The following is a 23,179-nucleotide window of genomic DNA, read 5'->3' on the forward strand; positions in this document are numbered from 1 at the left end:
CTCTAACTGGGTGAGACTACCACAACCCTGCAGCATACAGTGGTCCAGCCTCTCCATGGAACCCGGACCAGCCTTCTTGATGGCTCCATCTGCAACTCAGCCCAATGGTCTGATCTACTGGCACCTTCATTGATGAATAGAAACTAAGGAAGGAAGGGAAGGGAAACACCCTGAACAGCTCCTCAAGAGAGATGTCCTCCTTGTACGTGTTTCACATGGGTCCATTCAACATTCACGACAGAAGGACAGAAAACTACGAGCAGCCAACGCTTCCTGCAGGATTTGTGAACTGTCCCCAACAGACGTATGGTCGAACACTTAGTACCCAGCTGGTGCTGCTTGAGGAAGCTGTGGAACCTTCAGGGTGGAAGATGTGGTTGAGAAGGTAAGTCACCTGTTAAGGGAGACCTTTGAGAGTGATAGCCAAGACTCACTTCCTGCCCATGCTCTCTGGCTCCAGGTTGGCATTGGACAGGAACAAGCTCTGTAAGTCCCCATCACCACAGACCAAGCCTTCGCCTGTATCTTTCCTGCCATGACGGACTGCATCCTCTAAAATCCTGAGCCAAAATAAACCTCTCTTACCACAAGCTGCTTTCGCTGGGCATTTTGTCCCTGTGACAGAAAGTCACTAATGTGCCACCCCTCACCACCAGGTCAGGGGTGTTGAGAGTGCAGTGTTAATGGGCTGCAATTGAAATCACAATTTGGGTAGAATCCAGACATTCCTGACATACTATTTTCCATACAGATACCTTGGCACGACTGGTTGGAAAGATTTAAACATCAGTGTCCTTCATTAGGCGTTTCTGACCATATGCCGAGTACCCAACAGAAGTGAGAAGGCGGCTTTTCTCTCTGGCCATTCTTCCATTGTTCCATCCCCTCCACTCGCCACTCGCAGGCTCACCTGTCAAGCCTTCCCAACAGACAGCACTTCCACGAACCCACCCTGTACCTAATGCAAACTCAAAAGTAAATTTCCAGATCTTGGTCAACCCAACCAACCCACTTTCCACTTCTATCTGCAGGGGGGAAAAATCCCATCTTCTATTGTGGGGACTGCCACGGACACAGACTAGCCCAAAGCATGCCTCTCAGGACTCCATGTTCAGAAACTCCCATACCTCTCTACGCTTCGCCTGTCACCCTGTATTCTGACACCTTAAACAGCTGCGCCTTGATAAATGTGCTTTGGATCCTGAATATTCGCAAAGGCCATGTGTTAAAGGCTCCATCCTAACTTGTGATGTTCTTGGGAGGTGGTAGAACCTCTAGGGTATAGAACCTAGTAGAAGGGAATCAGTTCATTGGAGATATACTCTGAAGGGTATACTGGGAATGTGGCCCCTCCCCATATGCCCTCCCACCTCACTTCCCTGCCACCCCAATCAGAGCAGCTTAGCTCTAGTGAACACTCCTCACCATAATGTACTGCCACCCCACAGGCCCCAAATAACAGTACCAACCAACCGTGCACTTGCGTTAAAGCCTCCAAAACTAGGAACCAAAACTAACCTTTCTTCTTGTAAATTGGTTTTCTCGGGTACTTTGTTCCTAGCAACAGAGAGCTGACTGAGACAAACATCATCCTAAGTTTTACCCCAACCTCCTCTCCCTAGACCTTGAGGACAGAAGCTGTCATTTGAGCCACCTTCAACTTTCTTGTCCCACCCTGAAAGTTTCTCTATAGCTCGTCCTCTTTCTAGACTGGTCCTCCTCCCCATCTCTGCCCTCATATCAAGATCGAGTTTCCACTGGTGTTTAATGTCAGAACTGTGTCTCCGGGACTCCAGTGGGTGGTTATCAGTGTGACAAGACCTAAAATCGCCCAAGAGAACGTCCTCTGGCATTCCTACAAGGGACCATCTGGATTAGGTTAGCCTGGGTGAGAAGACCCATGCTGGCTATAGGTGACACCATCCCTTAGCCTGCATATGGGGGAAGCGGGCTGAGCACCAGTCACTCTCTGCATCTTGACTGGGGATGTAATGTTCCCAGTTGTCTCAAGCCCCCGTTGCCATGGCTTCCTTGTCATGATTAATTGAAACCCCTCACACGGGGAGCCAGAATAAACCCTTCCTCCTGTGAGCTGCTTCTGGTCAGATATTTGGTCACTGCAACAGGAAAAGGAACTCATGCAATGACTCTCCCAGCAGTCAACTTCCTTCCTGTCTCGGGCAGCAAGGATTTCTCTGTGTCTTCTTTTCCCTCTGCACACTCTTTAAAATGCCTGTCCTCCGCAAGCATTCAAATTCCATCTTAGGAACTCCCTTAGCTGAAGACAGAATAGACCCTGGGGTTCAAGCCTCAAGTCCACCCCTCCATTAGAAGCTGTCAGTAAATCAGTAAGATGGTGTTAAAATCTACAGAGGGGCCCCTGAACAAGGCTCAAGTGAACGGCTCTGTTTGCCACAAAAAGCTCACCAACCCCCATCAACACCTTCAGGAGGAGGGGATGCTGTATTTATTTTTGAAAAGAGGCACCTGACATCTTTGGCCTAGTTGTGACCTATAAACTAGACGATTCGCAAGGTCACGGGTAACCATAGAGACACACCAAAGGAAACTACGTACTTAAACCTAACTGTTCCCCTTGTTTATCTAAAGAACTTTCAAGGGGGACGCTAGGCACAGTACACCTTCCACTAAGCATGTCCAAGGACGACGCTTGGAACCATGCTGCAGCTGTGACAAAGGTGTCCTTTAAACCGTGGACAAATGTCATACATCCATATCGTTTCACTGAAGAGATAGGGTCTTTTTAAGGAAGTCCAGGGCGTGGGTTGCAGCAAGGCTGGAATGAGACGGGAAAGGTAAGAAAGAGAAACTGCTGCCATGAGCCGGCCCCCCAGCGCCTCACACTACCGCAGCTGCTCAGCCAAGCATGGAAAGTGGGACATTATCCTCACAACACTGATTAGACAAGGAAATGAGATATGCAAATATTTTTTAAAAGTCAACTCGCTCCAGCATTATTACCAGATGAAAGTTCACAGAGAAAGCATGACTTGACAGGCTCAGCATGGAGCTAATGCCCTTGACTCTGACTACCTGACTTGGAAGATCCCTGAAAACAGAAATCAAGTTCAAGGGTCAGGCCACACAATCACAGAGATGGGCAGGATGAAATACTGAATGGGTCAGTATAGCCCAAAAGTCAAGGAAGCTGTTATCCAAGCAAGAAGCATATATGTTTCTAGAAACTCAAGATATTGTTCTTTCAGAGCCCAACATGCCCATAATCCTGTCTGTAGTGAGGCCTTAATACATTGACAAGAGGAAGATTATTTTGTTTTGTTTGTGTGTGGGCTGGGAGGGAGAGGGTGTTAGTTTGGTTGTTTGGTTAGTTTTGTTTTTCTAGAAAGAAAGAGTCTGTCTATGTAGTTCTAACTCTAATCCTAGAATTTACTATGTAGACCAGGCTTTCCTCAAACCCACAAAGATTCTCCTACCTCTGCCTCCTGGGTACTGGGATTAAAGTCATGTACCACCATGTCCATCTATAAAATAAAAAAGCTTACAGAGACTTAAGTCACTGAAGGACAGGGCTGGTCATAACAATCCACTGCCAAGCCGCCTCACCTCCTAGTACCCCTTGTCTTCCAGGGTGGGACCGCAATGGTCAAGGAGTAAGAGCTTGTGAACAGAGGAGTCAAGCCCATTGTAGACGACTGCATGTATAGCTCCCTTCCTCCTCCTGGACTTCCTTAGCATAGAGATGCTGTGATGGGCTATCGAAGGTCTCCTATGTGGTTGGTCTTGTGTGATGCCCCCATCCACCCACTCATCTTCTGACAGAAAATACAGAGTTCGCATCAGGGACTGGAATAAACGAAGCACTCTGAGTTTTCTGTAAAGGAAGGTTTTCCACAGGAGAGAGAGGTTTCCTGGAGACACAACATCCACCTACATAGAAACAGTGGCTAAGAAAGGAAACATTAGCGTCACAGGCAGAAGGACCAGCCTGTGCCGAGCCCAGAGGTGACAAAGCCTGTCACCTGTCAGGTTGTTTGAGAAGCTGAAACAAGTTCTGTGTTGTTGGGGTTTGGGACCAATTTCTCTCACTCAGGTATAATTCCCCTTAGCCCAGCTGCTCCAAAGTTTGGCCTGAACTGCATTATGAAGCTGTAATCCTATTACACAGAGTCTTCAGAGAACAAGAGGTTGTCCCTAGGCTATGTGTCATCAGCCCAGAATAGCAATTCAGTCACACTGACAATGTCGTCAGGCCCAGGAGGCTCACCCATGAGCAATCTGCAAGGGTAGCCAAGGAATAAGTGAGCACCACAGGAAATAAACACAAACGTCTGCCTGTGTACACACTGCCCAGACTAAAAAGCCTCGGGCCAAACTAGACCCAAGATTATAGCACAGCTCTGGACTGGCACACAGGACAATGGAAGTATTTGGTTTATTTTTCTAAAAATTTAATGTGGGATTCTCAATACATTTCAAATGCCCCTGCATAAAGGTTGAGAATGTAGCTCAGTGTAACTGTTCACGCCTAAAATGTCATGAGGCCCTGGGTTCCATCCTTAAAATAAATAAATAATAAATAATGTATTAGTAAATAATAAATAGAAGGCCCCCAAACATCTCAACTATGAAATAATAAATAATATTAATTAATAATAAATAAATAAATAAATAAATAAGAAGCTATCAAATGACCCAAACCAGATCCCCATAACATTATGATGTGAACTGAACAATTCTCTATGAAAGAAACCCCTCCCTTCATCATTACAGTAAGGCATCCATCTATCCATCACCTGCTCACAATTTATTTACTAGACACTAAGTATCAAGTCTTGATCTAAGTTCAGAAGGGGCAATGGTAACCAAGAAAAGACAAGATTTGTTCTCTTGCTTAGATTCTTTGGTGAGGTAAATCACTAAATGACCATGTGACAGGCTGAGTAAAAGATGAATAAGGGCCCATTGAACATCTAAAAAATGTCTCTGCTTCTGAGGGTGAGAAGATATCCTTCTCCCTAACTCCCTAGACAAGTTCAAGTCTCACAGTCACAAAACCTAGACAGGCCCATCTTCAATCCATTACTCCAACAACCCCAGGCCTCTCTATTCTGGTCCCTCCACATAGGTCACATTCTTCTCCTCTTCCTACTCTATACATTCACGGTGATCTTCAGATCATTATGGCTGTCCCAGTCGTCAACACTTTGTTCTCCCATTCATTAGCCAGCTGTAGGACAGTCAAACAATGTAAGTCTCAGCCGGGCTGTGGTGGTGCACGCCTTTAATCCCAGCACTTGGGAGGCAGAGCAGGTGGATCTCTGAGCTCAAGGCCAGCCTGGTCTACAAAAAGTGACTTCTAGAACATCCTGGGCTACAAAGAGAAACCCTATCTCAAAAAATGAAACAAAACAAAATTAACGTAAATCTCACATCTTTCTCCTGCATCCGAGCCTCTCTGAGGCCTCCCCACCATCCACCTACTCTCAAGTATCCCGTGGAAACTTAGGTTGCGTTAATTCCTGTGCGGCACCCGAGTGGAGCACACTGTTCATCTACTCTGTGACTTCACGCATTCTCCCAGGCCTGGAATGCCCTTCCATTACTTTGTTAGCTAACTAGCTTCTACCTGAGTGTCAAAACTCAATGTAAGATCTTTGGGGGGAATTCCCCTGAATGGTCAAAGCTAACCTTGGTGTAACTGCTCAGCATTTCTGTCACACTGACTGTAGCTGCCGGTCTCTCTGTTTCTCAGCCTTCTTATTTCCTTGGTCAAGTCCACTGGTGTTAGAGAAGAAAGATAATCCAGGTGGCCAAACTCTACTCTTCAGCCAGCAGTTACACCTAGAAAACAACAGGCTTAAAGAAAATAGACAACAGGAGGGTTCTTACAGAGTGAAAAATAATCATGCAAAATTAACTAAAATCAGGAAAACAATTCCTACAGAACAACCCTGTCGGAATATGAGAGGGTATAAACAAGAGGGGTGATCAGGCAAAAATGTCCTAACCTCCAAATAAGAGAGTTCTGAGTAGAGAGAAAAGCTCCCCGGAATGAAAGGAGACATAGATTTAAAAGTGAAAGGGCCTACCCCGTGCCACACAGGATGAATGAGAATCCAAACCTAGATATATCACTAAGAAATCCCCGCACTCAAGACTTAAGACAAACAGTTCACAGAGAAAAAGTGCAAATAGGTACACCACGGGGAGACACAGGGTTTCCCACGGACCAAAATGGTAATGGAGGAACACCCTTAAAGTTTTTTTTTTGGGGGGAGGATGAGGAGTTATTTTAAATTTACAAGTCTCAGTTAAACAACCTGTCATAAATAAGGGCAAAATAAAGACCCAAAATAAAAACACATTAAGGAGTCAGAATATTGTCATTTACATGCCCTTCTAGATATTAAATATTTTATAGCAACAAAACTAGAGGAAATCTAACCAAAAGATAAGACAGGACTTAAAAAAAAAAGACTAACTACCACCAGCAGTCTATCAAAATAAACAAATAAAAAAGATAAAATGAAGATATAACTGCTTAGTTTTTCTCTCCCAATGAGGAAAAAAGGCAACTGAAAACTACAGAGAAAACAGAAGTCTTACAGAAATATAGTTATGTAAATATCAAGCATTTGTGATTTGATTAATTAATGCAGTGTAAGAGAGTTATTACATTGACTTTGTTGCTAGGATATTGTTCTTCAAATTGCAAAAGTGCTTTGACATTGGATATATATAAAGAAAATAGATGCCTATATTTTATATAGTTCTATTGTGGACAAATGCATAGCCCTGGCCTTAATAATGTAATTACAAACCAAAAGTTAGGTGATAGGTACAGAAGGAAAAAAGCTAATATTTTAGTTTTCACAGTATAAAATAACTAACATTTCTGCAGGCCAGTATCCTACAGTGGGACAGTATCCTACACTGGGACAGTATCCTACAGTGGGACAGTATCCTACAGTGGGACAGTATCCTACAGTGGGACAGTATCCTACAGTGGGACAGTATCCTACAGTGGGACAGTATCCTACAGTGGGACAGTATCCTACAGTGGGACAGTATCCTACAGTGGGACAGTATCCTGAAACAGAGTTATTGGGACAGGAAATGGGAGGTTGTAGAATACATGTAGGTGGTCTGGCAGTCTTCACAAAAAACTAAAATAATATAAAAGTCAGAAACTAAAGGAAAAGGATGAAGTGGGGAATGACAGTGGGGCCTGTATTATTGAACTGAACTCTCTCACAGCAGTGATGTAGAAATGCCTAAAAGTCAAGAAACTCAGAAACACAAATAATGCACAAGTTCTCATTTTGCCTCTCTTATCGGTGTTTTGTGGTGTCTGATTTAAATGGCCTAGGATATTTAAAAATTTATCTAATTAAATGTAAACTTTTTGACCTATTAAGTTTTATTATAGAACAGGCAGAGAGATTCGAAATCATTACAATGGATTGCATTTTTAAAAGCTCCTCCGAACACCCTCCATAAATGCTCATCATAAATGGCCCCTTCCCCTGTGAAAGAACATCAGTATAAAGACCGCCTCAGCCTTGTCCTCCCTTAACCCTCTTGGCACACAGATGCTTGGGACCAGGGAAAAGTCTTTTAAAAAAAAAAAAAGTCAGCATCCACTAAAAATCAATTAGGTGGGTAGAAGCCTAGATTCTGGCCCAGATACTAGTCATCTGATAACTGACAAATCCCAGTTTAGGTAGAATTTCCACGATTTTCAATGTGGACAATTTTTAAATCTTTGGTTGAGCAAAATTAACCCAAGCAAATATGACCGCACACCACAGTGATCCAGGAGCAGCTGCAGGTAGGGACTATGAAGACACTCGGAGACCTACTCCTTGAGATGACCCCCGTGAATTGCGAGCCCTCACCAACGCCAGGAAAGCAGTTGTGTGCTTTTTAACTCACATTATTCCTCAACTACAGACAAGACCCATGAAAACATCTGTCTCACGGGAGAGCTGAGATGATAAAATGGATCCATAAACTGTTCCTTAACAGGAGGCTCTCAGCATAGCCAGCTATAGTCAGACAGTGACTCTTCTCTTTGGGCCCCTTTCTCTATGAGCCTACTAAAGCAAGGGACAGAAACATGAAACAGTGAAATGTGAAGAAAAGGGACCATGACCTTCACAGTCACTTGTCCTGCATGGAAATGGTTTCAGACAGAAGCACGGAGAAAAATCTGCCAGCCATTAGTCACCACTATCCAACCTTTCAGGGGGCACAGACAATGATCCCCAATGACAGGTGGCAGAGTTTCCATGAAGCAGTAAAGCTCCCCACACTGTAGCCCAGGTACACTCTGTGCCAAGTAAGTAGGAGGCCAGGCTGTGGAAGGCCAGCTCCCTCCCTAGCCGGACACAGGCAAGGAACATTGTAAGCGGTCCACAGCCATGGCAGTGGCTCTGTCCGCCTTACAGTTGCCATGGCTGTGCCCAGGGCCTCAGAAAGCTGGGTTCCCAAAGGCCTGCTCAGCTTCTGATGACTCACAGACAAGGCCCTGATCCTTGAACGGCTGGCACATCTCAACCTCTAACGCTCCTGTGCCACATCAAACAGGGAGTGATGCCCCAGGACTTCCCTCTCCTTCAGCACTGCCACACGCTCTGAGGGTGTTCATCTGTAAACATGGCCTGGATATGTGACTCGGGAGGGACGGGCTGCATGCCAACTCGAGGTTACTCTGCCAGGGATCGAGAGGCCTCACTCAGAAATGTTTCTATAAAAGACATGCAGTGGGGGCAGGGTGCAGTGCAGGAGCCAAATTGGTGTTCTTCGTGTGTGAAGTCCTAAATTCAATCCTGAACATGGTGGGATGTGGGGCTTAGATTAGAACGTGATCTCTGAGGTCCCTTCCAATCCACAATACCCTAAGGCTCCCTCTTTATGATGTGTTAGCCCCAGGTATATATACCACCACCTCTATCCCCCTCCCAGGAACCCTGGATGCTCCCTCCCAATGGTCTAGAGTTCCCTTGGTGCACTCTGAGTCTCTGTGGGGTATGAACCTGGCCCAGGTCATCTCTACCACCCCTGCAGTGCTGAAAAGGAAAGTATTCAGCACACATTCACAGAGCTATGTTCAAAACAGAAATTCTTCCAAACACCCACTTCAAACACACCTGCTTATCTCTAGCTGTATTTACCGCCAGCACCTGGGACTCTGGGGAAAGTACAGGAGCTAAGTCTTTTAAGAGGTAAATGTTGCTGAATGAACACCTTTACTCCCAGTAACCCGGAGACAGAGGCAGGAGGACCACTGTGCGTTGGAGGGCAGCCTGGTCTATAAAGGGAGTTCCAAGACAGCCAAGGCTACATAGTGAGACCCTGTCTCAAAAGAAAAGACAAATGTTTAAGTTTCTGTTGTGAAAAATGTAAATAATTGCCATAGAGACAACCCAGCAATATGTAAGTATTTTAATAACCATCCAAAGTAATACAAAGGACTTTGGTTTTGTTTGCTTTTCTAAGAGACATTTATGGGTCAAATTATGCCCTAAAGTCATCAAAATAATCATAGATAATTTGCAAGCCTTGAGCCTGGCAAACACATGGCTAACGCAGACCCTGTGCTCACAGTGACAGTCAGAAGCAAATCCCGTCCCTTCTGACACCCAACACAAAGCAAATACACAATAGCAAGGACACAATCTGCAAATTGGTATTTGCTGCCCTCTGGTGATCAACCCTGAGAAGTTCCCACACCAGAGACCTGGAAAGTATATAGTTCACACAGATGTGTGCTCCCAAGTCTCATCTAGGCTAAGACCACTATTCCGCCACTGCTATCTGTGAGAACAGATGGGTGATCGCTCACTGTGTACATTGTTAAAAAAGAATAAGCATCAGTTGACTTCCCTCCCCATTTTAGCAAAACACACACTGCGTGTGTGTTGAGGGCATTGATATAGGAACCCACTACCTCTCTTTGCCCTGCCCTCCATAAGGCCACACTACCAACACATTATCATAGGTTTTCAACTCTAACCAAGTCCTTTCAATGCGGCTCCTGCCCTGAGCCTTCATGTATGCAAGATCTCATAGAGGTGCTGCTACCTTCAGCTCCCCCTCCAAACCCCAACTTGGTGTAGGCTCTCAAGTGTGGTATCATCAGATAGGTGACTTATTTTCTCTCAGGGTTGCATAGATCTCTATTAGCCACCAAAGCATCCAGTAGTGCAGAGGAATGGATAGATGAAAGAGGGGAAGAGTGGAGGAGGGAGAGATGCATGGATGAATGAGCAAACAGGTATATGTATGGACGGATGTATAGTTATATCAGCAAATGACTAAAGAGAATAATGCAAAATTGGTGGGTGGGTGGATGGATGGATGGATGGATGGTGGATGGATGGATGGATGGATGGATGGATGGATGGAAGGTAAATGGTTGTCTCCACCCCACCCTGAGCCCCACTATCCCTGCAGGTCTGGGAAACTGAAGAAGTTGTCACCATTTTTCCTACCACACCTTTTTTTATGATTTAAAGAGGCTCCTTCAATCTCTTCTCTAGATCATGCACTTCACTGGTTCCAGGAGGGTGCCCAGGGGGCATGGCTACTCTTGTCCCCAAACTACTCATATCCAAATCCCTCCCATCACCCAGATTTGGCTCAGCATTCAGCTAAGCTCCGAGAAGCTACTGCCAAGGATGAGCTTGTGTTATCACCCTTATTTGTCAACCTTACAACCTCAGAGGCACCTTTAATCATCAGTGTCCTTGAACCTGATCTTGCAAGCTTCCACGTTCCTGTGTGGCTCTTGTCGGCAGGTCCTCGGGGAAGCCCTTCCTCTCTATGACAGCAGTTCTGTCTCTAAAGATAGATTTTCTGTAATTTTCAAGGTCACGTGGGCATAACAAAAACTCAGAGAGGCTAGCTCTAAGGCCTTAATGGCCTCAGTACAGCATTTGGAGCAGACACGGCATTCCATTCATGTGGATTCCACTCAGTCACCTTGCCTGACAACTTTACGTAGGGCCACCTCTTCTTGCCTAGTTCAGGGCTGGGCCCTGGGGTGAGGGGAGGAGGCAGAGATGATTCCCATCAGCTATAGTCTTGACTGACAGCCTGTCAAGGAGGTCCTTCACCTACCCTCTGGGTCCTTTGACACATATATCAGTTTGCTGAAGTAGTGAAGTAGACCAAATAACTTCAATAACAGACATTTTTCCCTCACAGTTTGGAGTCTAGATGCCTGGGATGGAGGTGCCAGCGGCTAACCAGAAGCCACTCCCATTTTGTCCTCACATGGACTTTGTCCCGTGTGCAAACACACGGAGATGCCTGGTAGATACCAGTCTTAGCAAATTTCCCCATTTCCTTTGAGTTGCCTTTTTGCACACAGTGCCTAAACACAGTCACATTGGGGTTGGCCATGCCTTCTGAATGGAACCATGACCCATGCGGAATCCCTAAACTCTAGTGTCACCGTCGCAAGCTTTAGTTTAGTTATAACCAAAATAAACACCATGTGGGGAGCCGCCACGTCTTGGAGATAGACAGCACTGGGAGCATGTGCCGGCCTGGCACTTCTGAAGAAGGCACAATCTCGAGAGCTTTGAAATGTATGTGAAAATTCGCTTTATATAAAGATGAGGTGGCCATCATGGCAGAGCATCATCTGTGAGTACCCCAACCACAGCAAGGGAAGGAAATGAAGCCATCAGGAGAGGGCCAAATGGGAAGAAGAGGTTCAGAAGTAGGGAGTCATATGGGACCCTTGAGATGAGAAAGAACTTGGCCCTTGGTCCATGAACATTAGAAGGCCACAGTGGGAATCGGGTGGCTGGAGCAAAGCTAGCCTAGGTACAGCTGTGCCTGTCTGCTAGACACAGGCCTTCTCAAAGAGCAAACCCTTGCCTGTAACATCACACCAGTCAAGACACTGCTGGATGGGGTGTAGCTCCCAGGAGTCTCTTTTGGGGATACACCTTTACAAGTTGGGACCAATGTATCTTATGCTAAAACATTTACCTCTACGCAGAATCGATCCAAAAAGAGAAGTTGGGATGCCTAACCATGAACTGAAACTCCCCTCCTTCTTCCACCCCCCCCCCCCACTCACAGTGTTGCCCTCATCTCCCTTACTTGCTGGGAAAGGCTTCCCAGCTACCCCGACTACATTTCAAAGGTCTTTTAGGCCCCCTCCCCAACCCTACCCCTCAGTTTCTTTTTCCTCCTTTTCTTGTTGATCATTTAAATGATCATGTCATTTTGGGCACCCAGTAGAGCATGGTTACTGCGGCAAACCTTTGAGAGAACTCTCAGCGTGCCGAGGAATGCCGTGGAAATGAGAGACAGTCATGAAAAGTCAGGCATCTGGGCAAAGTTTAAAAGGACTGGGCACGCCCAGCCTTGAGCTATGATCATTGTGAGCAGCCTAGGTGACAGTTTCCTAACACATCAAGAACGCATGCAGGAGGGTAGGATCCATTTTCCATTCATCAGAGACAGCAGAAGGAACAGAAGCATCTTAGATTTCAGCCGTGGAAACACCCACCACACGTCTGAGCTGCAGGGGAAGAGGAGCTGCCAAGAGGGCCGCTCTGAATCACTCACTATGCAACACAGCCACTGGAAATGCTATTCAGTGGGAAACATGGCAGTATACACAAGGTCTACCCCACTGAGGCTCTGTGAAGTACACACTCCATGGCCTAGATGCTACAGTTGGGATCCTGCATGCTGCCCTCTAAACCCATATGTTGATAGTTAAGTATCTAGCCTGTGGCACTAATGGGAAATGGTGGAGTCTTTTGAATCTGGAGCCTGATAGAAGGAAGTAAGATCAGTTGGGCTGTGCCCTTGAAGAAGGTACCACGAGCTCAGCTGCAGGGATGGCTAATCTTGATTGCCAACTTAACGGGATTTAGAAACACCATACAAAGCCAGGAGGTGGTGGTGCACACCTTTAATCCCAGCACTCGGGAGGCAGAGGCAGACAGATCTCTGTGAGTTTGAGGCCAGCCTGATCTACAGAGTGAGTTCCAGGACGGGCTCCAAAGCTATTGAGAAACCCTGTCTTGAAAAACCCAAAAGAAAGAAAAAGAAAAAATATTGGCTTGACTGTAGGGGTGATCTAGGTTAACTGAGGTGAGACAATTTACTCTAAATGTGAATAATATTCCATGGGTTGGGGTCTGGACTGAATAGAAATGAGAAAGTGAACTAAGCATAAGCCTTTCTCCCTCTCTGTTTCTGTCTGCAGATACAATGTGAGCAGCTGTCTCAAGTTCCTGCTGCCGTGACATCCCCATCCTGGTAGACCGTACATGCTTGAAGAGTGGAGCCCAAAGAAACCCGTCCTCCATCCAGTTTGCTCCCCATCAGATATTTTGTCACAGCAAGAGGCAAGTAACTGGTATAGACCCTTCCCGTCTCTCTCTGCTTCTCAGATGCCATGGCATGAGGTGTGCTCTTGTTCATGCACTCAAGCCACAATGCCCTAAAGCCGTGGGATGCCTGACCGTGGACTGAAACTCCACAGACATTTTCTTATTAAAAGTTAATTGTCTCAGAGTTCTACATGTGGTAAGTGAAAGTTGACTGGCACACTGGATAATCCCACAGGCACACTGGGTAATTTCACTGGCACACTGGATAATCCTACTGACACACTGGATAATCTCACTGGCACACTGGATAATCGCACAGGCACACTGGGTAATCCCACAGGCACATTGGGTAATCCCACTGGCACACTGGGTAATCCCACTGGCACACTGGATAATCCCACTGACGCACTGGATAATCCCACCGACACACTGGATAATCCCACTGGCACACTGGGTAATCCCACTGGCACACTGGGTAATTCCACTGGCTGACGTAGTTAGGCACACCAGTGGAAGGTTCTGATTCTGTTGTTTATTCTAAACACACAGGAACCCAAGACATTTCAGATTGCCCTACATGGAAGCATGTTTTCTGGCCATGGGGAAGATCATTTATTTCTTTGCCACAGCCAACTTCTGTCTGGTCAATAACAGCAGTGGAAGCGGTGGCGGCAGCAGCAGCAGTAGCAGCGGCGGCAGCAACATCACCAACAGCTCTGAACTACAGAATTGCTATTCTATGCCATGAGCTGGGCACCCTTGGTCCTTCACTGTTACCTCACCATCATTGGCAGTCCCATTTTATTGGTGAGAAAATTGAGGTTCAGGAAGGGCTAAAGACTTCCTTACAGCTCCATTTCTGGACACATATGAGCTAAGACTAGAGTCCAGGTTCCCTGAGTTCAGGGCCCACGCTTACTATCATCCATCTACACTGACAGAAACTAAGGATGCGCATCAAACCATCACAAAGAACTGACCCAAATGTGGCTCTTGAGATCACAGGGTCATCAGTCCTAGCCCCAGGGTAACATTCAGTAGAAGAGGAAATGAAATCACAAAAACTCACCCATCGGTCTCCTTTCCTGGGAACTGCCTCCCCACACTGTACAGATCTGGTGAGATTTAAAACCAGGTCTCTGGGCTGTAGAGGTAGCACAGCAGTTAAGATCACTTGCTACTCTGTAGCAGACCCAAGTTCAGTTCCCAGCACCCACGTGATGGCTCACAAACATCTCTAACATTGGTTCCAAGAGATATGATGCCCACATCCGGCTGAGGCCAGTGCCAGGCATGCCCACTGTGCGTGTACAAGACTTCCAGCAGTGTGGATGTCCTGGTGCCATCTCCCACATGTATCTGTCTAGGCTGTGATGTTGTGGAATATCTGTACACCGTGTGAAGATGTTTTGCTGTGATTGGTTTCATAAAGAGCTGAATGGCCAATAGCTAGGCAGACAGAGATAGGTGAGATTTCTGGGGAGAGGGAGGAAAAGTAGGAGGAACCTAAGTATGCAGATTACTCCAGAGAGAGGCCAGTCAGACATGGAATGAGTCAGACACACAGAATGGGGTAGAGGTAAAAGACACATGGTAGAATGAATATTAATAAAAAAATGGGTTAATTTAAACTATAAGCGCTAGTTGAGGGCTGGAGAGCCAGCTCAGTGGTTAAGAGCATTGGCTGCTCTTCCAAAGGTCCTGAGTTCAATTTCTAGCAACCACATGTTGGCTCACAACCATCTATAATGAGATCTGGTGTCTTCTGGCCTGCAGGCATACATGAAGGTAGAACACTGTATACATAATAAATAAATAAAATCTAAAAACAAAAAAGACCTAGTTAAGAACAAGTCTAAGCTAAAGGCCAAGCTTCCCTAATTAATAACAAGTCTCCATGCCATTATTTGTGAGCTGGCGACCCAAAGAAAAATCCGACTACAGTGCAGGGTTTCCCAGAGGCTTCTGCTGCCATTAGCCAACCAGCATATGATTATGACCCAGAAGTCCTGCCAGAAGATTGCTTAGCAGTGGTTGTTGGAAGACGTCCATGAACTGGAGCGATAGCATAGAGACACTCCCTTTACACTCCAGACGACCTGGATCAGCTCTCCGTTCCTGCTGGTCCATTTTCCTCAGAACCTGAAGGCTGCCAGGCCAGTGCTTCATCACAAAGTTTTCCTGGGGTCCCCCCCATCAGATGGTACTGATAAGGAACTAGCCAAGACGCCTGTGACACGAGACTTCAGAATAGCCACCTGGTCTCACGTAAGAGCCACCACAGAACAAGCATGAGTGCAGGACGTCAGGTCAGGGCCTCGGTACTGAGCACTTGGGTTCACAAAAGGAGCACCACTCCCAGGTGCTGGGGTTAGGCCAGGGTGCCCATAAGTGAATAAGAAAGGATTTTATACTGTTCAGTCACCCACAGGCCAAAGTCAGGCCTGGGATCAGGTGAATGAAATCTCGTCCTTCTCGATGGAAAAACTGGATCCAAGTCACAAATACATACTACTGTGGAGTCTGCATTTTTCTTCCAGCTTTGCCAAATTCAGCGGCACTTAAGGCAGAATTCTCCCTCACTCAGAGACTATGAAGGCCCAGAGAACAAAATCCTATGGAGCCACAGGGAAGAGAGAATGATACTCCCAGAGCTTTCCTCTCTCTAGGCTCTACCCAAACCAATGCATGGGAGAAGGGGAATGAGGAGACCCAGATAGCTTTAAAAATCTGTCCTTGTGAACTCTAACCTGAGATGGTAAATATCACACCTGATTAGCATGTGTAGAGCAATAGGCATCGATGAACTAAGCAAAGAAAGGATGACCTTCCCACGTGAGTTGATGCTTAATTGCTTTCTAACAGACACACTCATCTTAAAGAAGATAGTCTCTCTGGGTCACCTTTTATGATGATGCTGCTTTTGCCTAGCAACACATAACTGAGATACAGATAGATGGAAGATAGTCTGAGGATGCAGAAATAATCTGTATTCACGGTTAAACAGCCTTCCTCAGCATAGCATGAATATCTCTGGCCCCATGTAACTGTTAGTTGAGAATCTTAGCCTCTGATATTGTTACTCATCCTGGAAACAATAAGCAGTAAAGTTAATTAGAATCAGAGTCTACTACCTTCATGGTACTCATGGCGTTGAAAGCCACTGCCAGTCTTGAAGAGGTGAGCGTTGCCAGCATTGCATTGAATCTTGTACTCTTGTTTTGAATGGGTGAATAGTACTGTCCATCTGGAGCCACAGAACCAAACCTGTGAGGAGGTAGGGAAGCAGGATGGAAAAGAGGAAGGGGTTTAAGACAAAACAAAGTACAACACTACTAGAAATGAAATCATGGGACTCCCCTGTAAACACAGAAATGGAACTCCTGGGAGCATCTCAAAGGGAATGCTGCGAAGGGCTTGACTTACGGAAGGTAAGGACAGGTTCTCTCCCACTGCCAGCCTGCAGTGGAGTAGCAGCTCCCAAAAAGGAATAGCAGGAAGACCACCACCATCAAACCAAAGCCAGGGCCTGGATGTGCAAGCACGCTGGCTAGCTTTTTTAAAACAATGTGACGTAATTAACATCCCATAAAATTCAGCTGTTTATAGCATTTGGATTTGGAGGCCTTAGGATGTTCTCAAAGTTCTACAATCATTGTTACTGCTTGACTCCAAAACTTTCATCATCCTAGAGAAACCCCACCCCAACTGAACTCACTCTCTATAACTCCACCCTCCAGTACATAGCAAACAATTCCTGTCCTTATGGATCAGCCTACTCTTTGCATCAAAGGGAACAATATATATCATGTATTTTTGCATCTGTCTTCTTTCACTTGGCAAGGTTTGCAAGGTTCACCTATGCTATATAGCTTATATCAGTACTTTTTTATGAAGGAATATTTCACTCAATCATCTTTAACATTTATCAGCTAACAGATGTAGAATTTTTCCACTTTGGGGATATTATGCATAATTATCCTAAAACTATTTGTGCTCAGGTTTACTTGGGGCAAATAGATGTACACATTTCAATGGGCATATGGACAATGCTTATATGTACATATAATACACACGTATCTATGTATATATGTATGCATGTACATACACATAATATCTACAGATATACATGTGTATCTGGAAATAAAACTGTTGAATCATCTAACTTCCAACATTTTTTAAAAGATTTATTATTATTTGTGTGTGTGTGTGTGTGTGTGTGTGTGTGTGCTGCACGAGTTTAATGCACACCACTTGAGTAAAGGAGCTCACTGAGGCCAGAAGAAGATGAAATGAGAGGGAATTAACATCTGATTAACATTAGATCCTCTGGAACTGAAGTTAGACATTCATGAGCCATTATGTGGGTGCTGGGAAGTGAATCTGGTTCCTTGCAGGAGGAACAAACACTCTCAACTGCCATGCCACCTCTCCAGTCCAAACTTAAAACTTTTGAGGAACTGCTAAGTGACTTTCCAAATCTGTGAAGACATGTTACAACACTGCCAGTGACGCGTATCAGTTCCAATATCTTCATCTTCAACAGCACTTGGCATTGTCTGCAAGTTTTAGCACAGACGTCCTAAGGGGTGCAGAATGGCATCTCACTGGGATTGGATAGCAGTCTCCCAATGACAGTGGGGAGTTGGGGAGTTTTCTTTCATCTTATATTAGAAGGTTGACTATCTTCTTTGGGAAAATGTCTAATGATATTTTGTTTAGTTTTTTAACTGATTGTCTGTCTAATTAACTGGTATAGTTTTCCCATTCTGAATGCTAGGCTCTTATAATATATTTGATTCACAAGTCTTTCTCAGCTCAAAAGTCAATTTTCACTAAGTTTTTACAATTTTTTATAAACTCCGAGTGCCCTACTTTTTCTTTGGTTTTTCTTTACCTGCACTTTTGGTGTCGTGCTTAAAAACTCACTGATGAGACCAAGGTCACTAGCTGTATAGCCCAGGTCTCTTCTAAGAACTGTGTGCATCTGTGTTGGGTGGTGTGAGGTAAGAATTCAACCTAACATTTTTGAATATAGATAGCCACACATTCTGGAACCACTTGGTGAAAAGACTATTGTTTCCTTTCTGTCTTGGTTCTCCAGAAGTCTAGTAATTGTCAATAAATTTATGTGTAGACTATTCTATCCCATTGTCCATATAACTACCCTATGTTAATGCCATGCAATCAAGATTACCACAGCTTGGTCTTAAGCTTTTAGATTCCAAGTATGAATCCTCCTACTTTATTCTTTATAAAGATGGTTTTCTTTGTTCTAAGTTTCCTATACTTGCATGTAAATTTCAGGATGAGTTTATTAATTTCTTCAAAAACGAAAATGGCAGCTGAGATTTTTTTTAGAGAGATTATATTGAATCATTTACTTACATCTATTAACTGGCTCACTTTCTAATCAAGTGATGAACCAAGACTTGCTCCTTCAAAACCCCATGTAGCTACTGCTGTTTTGCAGTTATGGGGAACAATTTAAATGGTAATGAGATAATGTTATAAATCAAATCTTGCTCATCAAAGTGATTAACTACAAACAAGTCCACTATCATTCTGCTTTCTCGCGGAATCTGATTTGCTAATCTCTAGTGCTTTTGCTGAGCCCTTCCCATTGGCCAGTGGCTTCGGAGGCCACACCGAACACTGGGATCTGATTAGGGTGATAGAATATGGGAAGCTGCCCATTGTGACTTTTCTTCCCCCTCCCATCCCCCAGAGTGGGTATGCTGACAGGAGCCTAGGAAATGGACAGGAGCCTCTAGGGAAGGCTAGTGGGCCTCAGACCCACTTTCACAAGCTCTGGTGTCTGTTGAGATTTTCCAGGACATCTGTAAAGATGTCTTTGCTGTTTCTGTTCTATTTACCACCAGTTCACATAGGGTGGGAGACAAAAGGAACGTGATCCATTCTAAGTTTGCTTCCCACACAATTTTCTTTGACTTTTGCAAGTGACTCCATGTATTTGTTGACAAGAACTTGTAAGGAGCAAAGATAAGTAAAGGGAAAACTCCACTGCAAAGCAAAAAAAAAAGTAGAGCCCCAGATTGTTGGCTCTACCAGTGATTTAAGTGCAGCTCTGGCTCCGGATTTACAGTTCACAGGAAACACAGCTGAGGCACTGAGGTAGCTGGTGTTTCCTAGAATCTGCAAAAAAAAAAAAAAAAATACCATCTTTAACCCTGACTTTCATCAGTGATCACACCAGAGAAGGAAACCTCCACCTCACTGTTTGAGTCACCTTGACTACCTTGTGGACGCCTGGGCATTTTTCCTGCAGTTGACAGTAGTTTTAACTGCCTCCTCCGATGAAAAGTGTCTTTTTTCTAATATGATATCTCTTATTTATTCTTTGAGGATTTCATGCATGCATACAGTGTTTTTGATAATGACCCAAACGGAAAGTGTCTTAACTTTTCACACCCACAGCGGAAGCAAGCAGCACACATCAGTTTATTTACAATTGCCAAAATAAAAAGAAGTTAAATGCCAAACAACAAGGAACTGGGGACATAATTCATCAGTTATTTAGCATAGTGCTATGATGCATTTTAATGGGAATTCTTAAAGAATAGAAGATCCTCTATGTTAAAATTCTAATATAGGTCTCTCTTTTTAGACATATTGGCATAGAGAAAAGTCTACCGTAACAATCACTACGTCTGACAAATGTCATGTTGGAGCACTTAGATTTTTCTCTATTTGCTTATCTACCTTTTCCAGTTAGTTGTGGAAACCCTTGAGGGGAGACCACTTGGTCCTGCAGTCTGCAAGACCCCAAAACTAGAGGCCTCATTTTGAGGAACAAGTAGACCATCTACAAAGACCTTAAGGAGAAAATTACTCACTTATCCAGCAGGTTCTCCCTTGGAATCCGAACCTTGTCAAACATCAAAATTCCGTTATCCACACCGTTCAGACCTGGGGGGACAGATTTCAAATGGAGATGCAACACAACATTCCAAGATGGTCTCAGCTACTTCTTGGCCTAAAACACAAACCTTAAACATTTCCAGAACTGTAGGTGCTCTTTTGTTAGGGGGTATGCCTAGGATGTTGTCTGTTTGTTCTCTGGGCCCTGGCTCAGACACACTTGGCCCATTCCCAACCCCCACCCTGAAGGAGAACCAGACAATGATGTGGTTTTCCTTGTTTGCAGCCCCTGCCCCCCCCCCCCCCCCCGCAATGTGCTAGAGACTCAGGTTCCGGGTCTGATGGGGCACATCTCCCTCCTCAACAGCAAACGCTATTAAAAGGAAAGAGTTCAGGGCCTGAGGAGACAGCTCAGTGATTAAGAGCTCTTGTTGCTCTTGCAGAAGACCCAGGTTCAGTTCTGAGAACTCACAGGGTGGGCTCACAACCATCAGCAACTCCAGCTCCAAGAGACTGAGGCTTCCTTCCAACCTCCCTGAGCACTAAGCCTACATGTGGTATGCAGACATGCAGGCAAAACACTCATACATAAAATATAATTTAAAGTTAAATAAGTAGATAAAAATTAAAAAAAGAGTGTTGAGGCAAGAGAAAGCACGGGACACTGGAGACAAACCAGCCTGTCCCCATGCACGGTTCATGCTTCCTCCTCAGGCACAGGATGAACTAGCAAAAGTAAATAACAGAAGATATGGGAAAACCAAAGCAGTCTTTCTGCAGCTGCCAATGCTGTCAACATGTGGCATGACTTCATCAGCAGTGGCCTGTCCCTCCGCTCTCAGCAGCACTTGACACTCGAGGTACTTTCAGGGGCCATGCCTGGCGGGTGTGGTTGCCTATACTAAGGGTAAGATGGGATTACCTCTCCGCTGTCCAACGCGCCTCCCCTACCCCTTCCTCTCTCTCTTCTCCCTTTTATCCTTAACTCCTGCATCCCTTTCTTTAGCTGGCTTCACCCTGAAAACCTGGTCTCATTGAGAGCTGAATGAATTGTATCCTCCCCATCTCTGATTTGTAGATTGAAGTCCTAAGCCCCATATCTGTAATGCAACCTTGTTTTAGAAGCAGAGGCAACCAAGTTAAAATGGAGTCATTAAAGTGGGCCCTAATATAAATGATAGAAGTCCTTATAAGAAGGAGAAACCTGGAGACAGATATGTGCACAGGGAGACTTCATGCTCATGTGAAAATGACATTCACAAGCTGGGGCAAGAGTCCTGGACTAAAGCCTTCCATTGCCCCCATCAGAAGGAGTCAACCCTGGGAGCTCTCTCATCTCAGGCCTCTATTCTCCAAAACTGTGAGGACTCAGATGTGTCACAAATGTCCTGAGACAGTGCTTAAGGCTCAGCAAGGGCTGTCTGGACACAAACATCCATCTGGAGGTGAAAAGTCACCAGAGAGCTGCCCTAGGTCGAAGAAAAGAGAAGTTGAGACACCCATTGGAGACTAAGCATCTTTGTCACTAAGTAATTGGGAATCTAGGAGATAGCAATATCAATGCATGGTCCCCTGGCAGTCTGGTCCACTGCCATGGTTTCCTGGAGATGAAGGTGGTTAGATTCTCCTTGACTGTAGTGGGGGCTGGAGGACCCACGGGGGTTATCAGCCAGCACAGATGAGGGTCACCTGAGGACTCACCTTCTTTATGCATCATATCAATAGCTGTCACCCCTGGATACAAGTTTCCATGCTCATCCCTGATAGGAACGATGAAACAGTGGGGCCCTAAGGAAGGCACAGAGACAGGACCTTAGTAGGTTTCCCTTTTTTAATGCTGTCAAGACAAAGTTTCGATATATAACCCTAGATGACACAGAGCTCGCCATATAGGTCAAGGTGGCCTCTAATTCAAGTTAATCCTCCTGTCTCTGCCTTCCAAGTGTTGGAGTTACAGGAGTAAGCTACCATCCCGGCCCTAGATGACCCCTTGTGAAGAATAAACCTTCAAGCTCTGTGTGAGGGCATGTGTCTTTAATCTCAACATTTGGGAGGCAGAGGTAGGTGGGTCTCTGTAAATTCAAGGCCAGCCTGGTCTACATAGAGAATTCTAGAATACCCAGGCTATCCAGTGAAACCCTGTCTCAAAAAATAAAAATAAGAGAATAAAACTTCTTCTCTGGAACAATATGACATTATGTTACATTCCAAATCGACTAATGTCAGCAAATTCGGTCACCACTTTTCTATGGAAGATGAAGTTAGTAGTACATATTTTTACAAGATAAAACTGGCCCTGTGAGGCACGTTTTCGGTGTAAAGACCTGATGGGAAAACAGCAATAGCAAAGAGAATTCTTTCACGTTGGTAACAAACCTTGCGACTTTCCCTCGATGATGAGCTGGGCGAAGACGACAGCACAGCTCCCATCCATGGCGTTGCCGATGTACATCTTCTGGGCATCTTCACACGGCGTGTCAATCACGAACTCCTGCCAAGAAGAGGAAGCCACAGAGTATTTGCCTCCATGTGGCTCCCTTGAACCCCTAACTCAACACAAGGAACACCTTAAAACAGATCTGCAGTGTGAAGAAGACTCAGGGGCTCCTGGGAAGCCACTGTCTTAACTCTGAACTTTGTGCCGTCTGCCAGTCTGTGAATGTACTTTACCTCCATCTTTGCTTTGACGGTGACTGGAAATGGGTTTTAGTTTTTGGTGCATAATTCAATCAGAAAAAATAAGCAGCCAATTTTCATTCATTCATTTCCCATCTCTGTCTTTAACAGTGTCCAGCTGATGCGTGCTGTCTTCTTCACCCACTGGTTTTCAACATGCTAACTATTTCTCCAATTGTCAATTTCTCTTATCCGAGTACTTCATACTGTGATTTTGCCTTTTAAAGAACCCAACACTGAAACCTCTACAAGAGATAGATGTGATGTCACAG

The 23,179-nt window shown here is 45.0% G+C and overlaps 1 protein-coding gene across 3 annotated transcripts in view; it reads right to left on the reverse strand.

Moving 5' to 3' along the window:
* The window catches only part of Acoxl (acyl-CoA oxidase like), a 294,348-nt gene that overhangs the window by 212,287 nt on the left and 58,882 nt on the right, over positions 1-23,179 (reverse strand). For all 3 annotated transcript variants that reach the window (XM_085696377.2, XM_085696375.2, XM_085696378.2), the window contains exons 6-9: positions 22,608-22,722; positions 21,933-22,019; positions 20,207-20,279; positions 16,484-16,616 (exon numbers count right to left, since the gene is read on the reverse strand). In XM_085696377.2, coding sequence (XP_085552503.2) covers positions 16,484-16,616; positions 20,207-20,279; positions 21,933-22,019; positions 22,608-22,722 — 408 coding nt within the window. The remainder of the gene's footprint in view (positions 1-16,483; positions 16,617-20,206; positions 20,280-21,932; positions 22,020-22,607; positions 22,723-23,179) is intronic.

This window comes from Myodes glareolus, chromosome 10 (assembly GCF_982192425.1).
Source record: "Myodes glareolus chromosome 10, mMyoGla1.1, whole genome shotgun sequence".
Taxonomy (NCBI): domain Eukaryota; kingdom Metazoa; phylum Chordata; class Mammalia; order Rodentia; family Cricetidae; genus Myodes; species Myodes glareolus.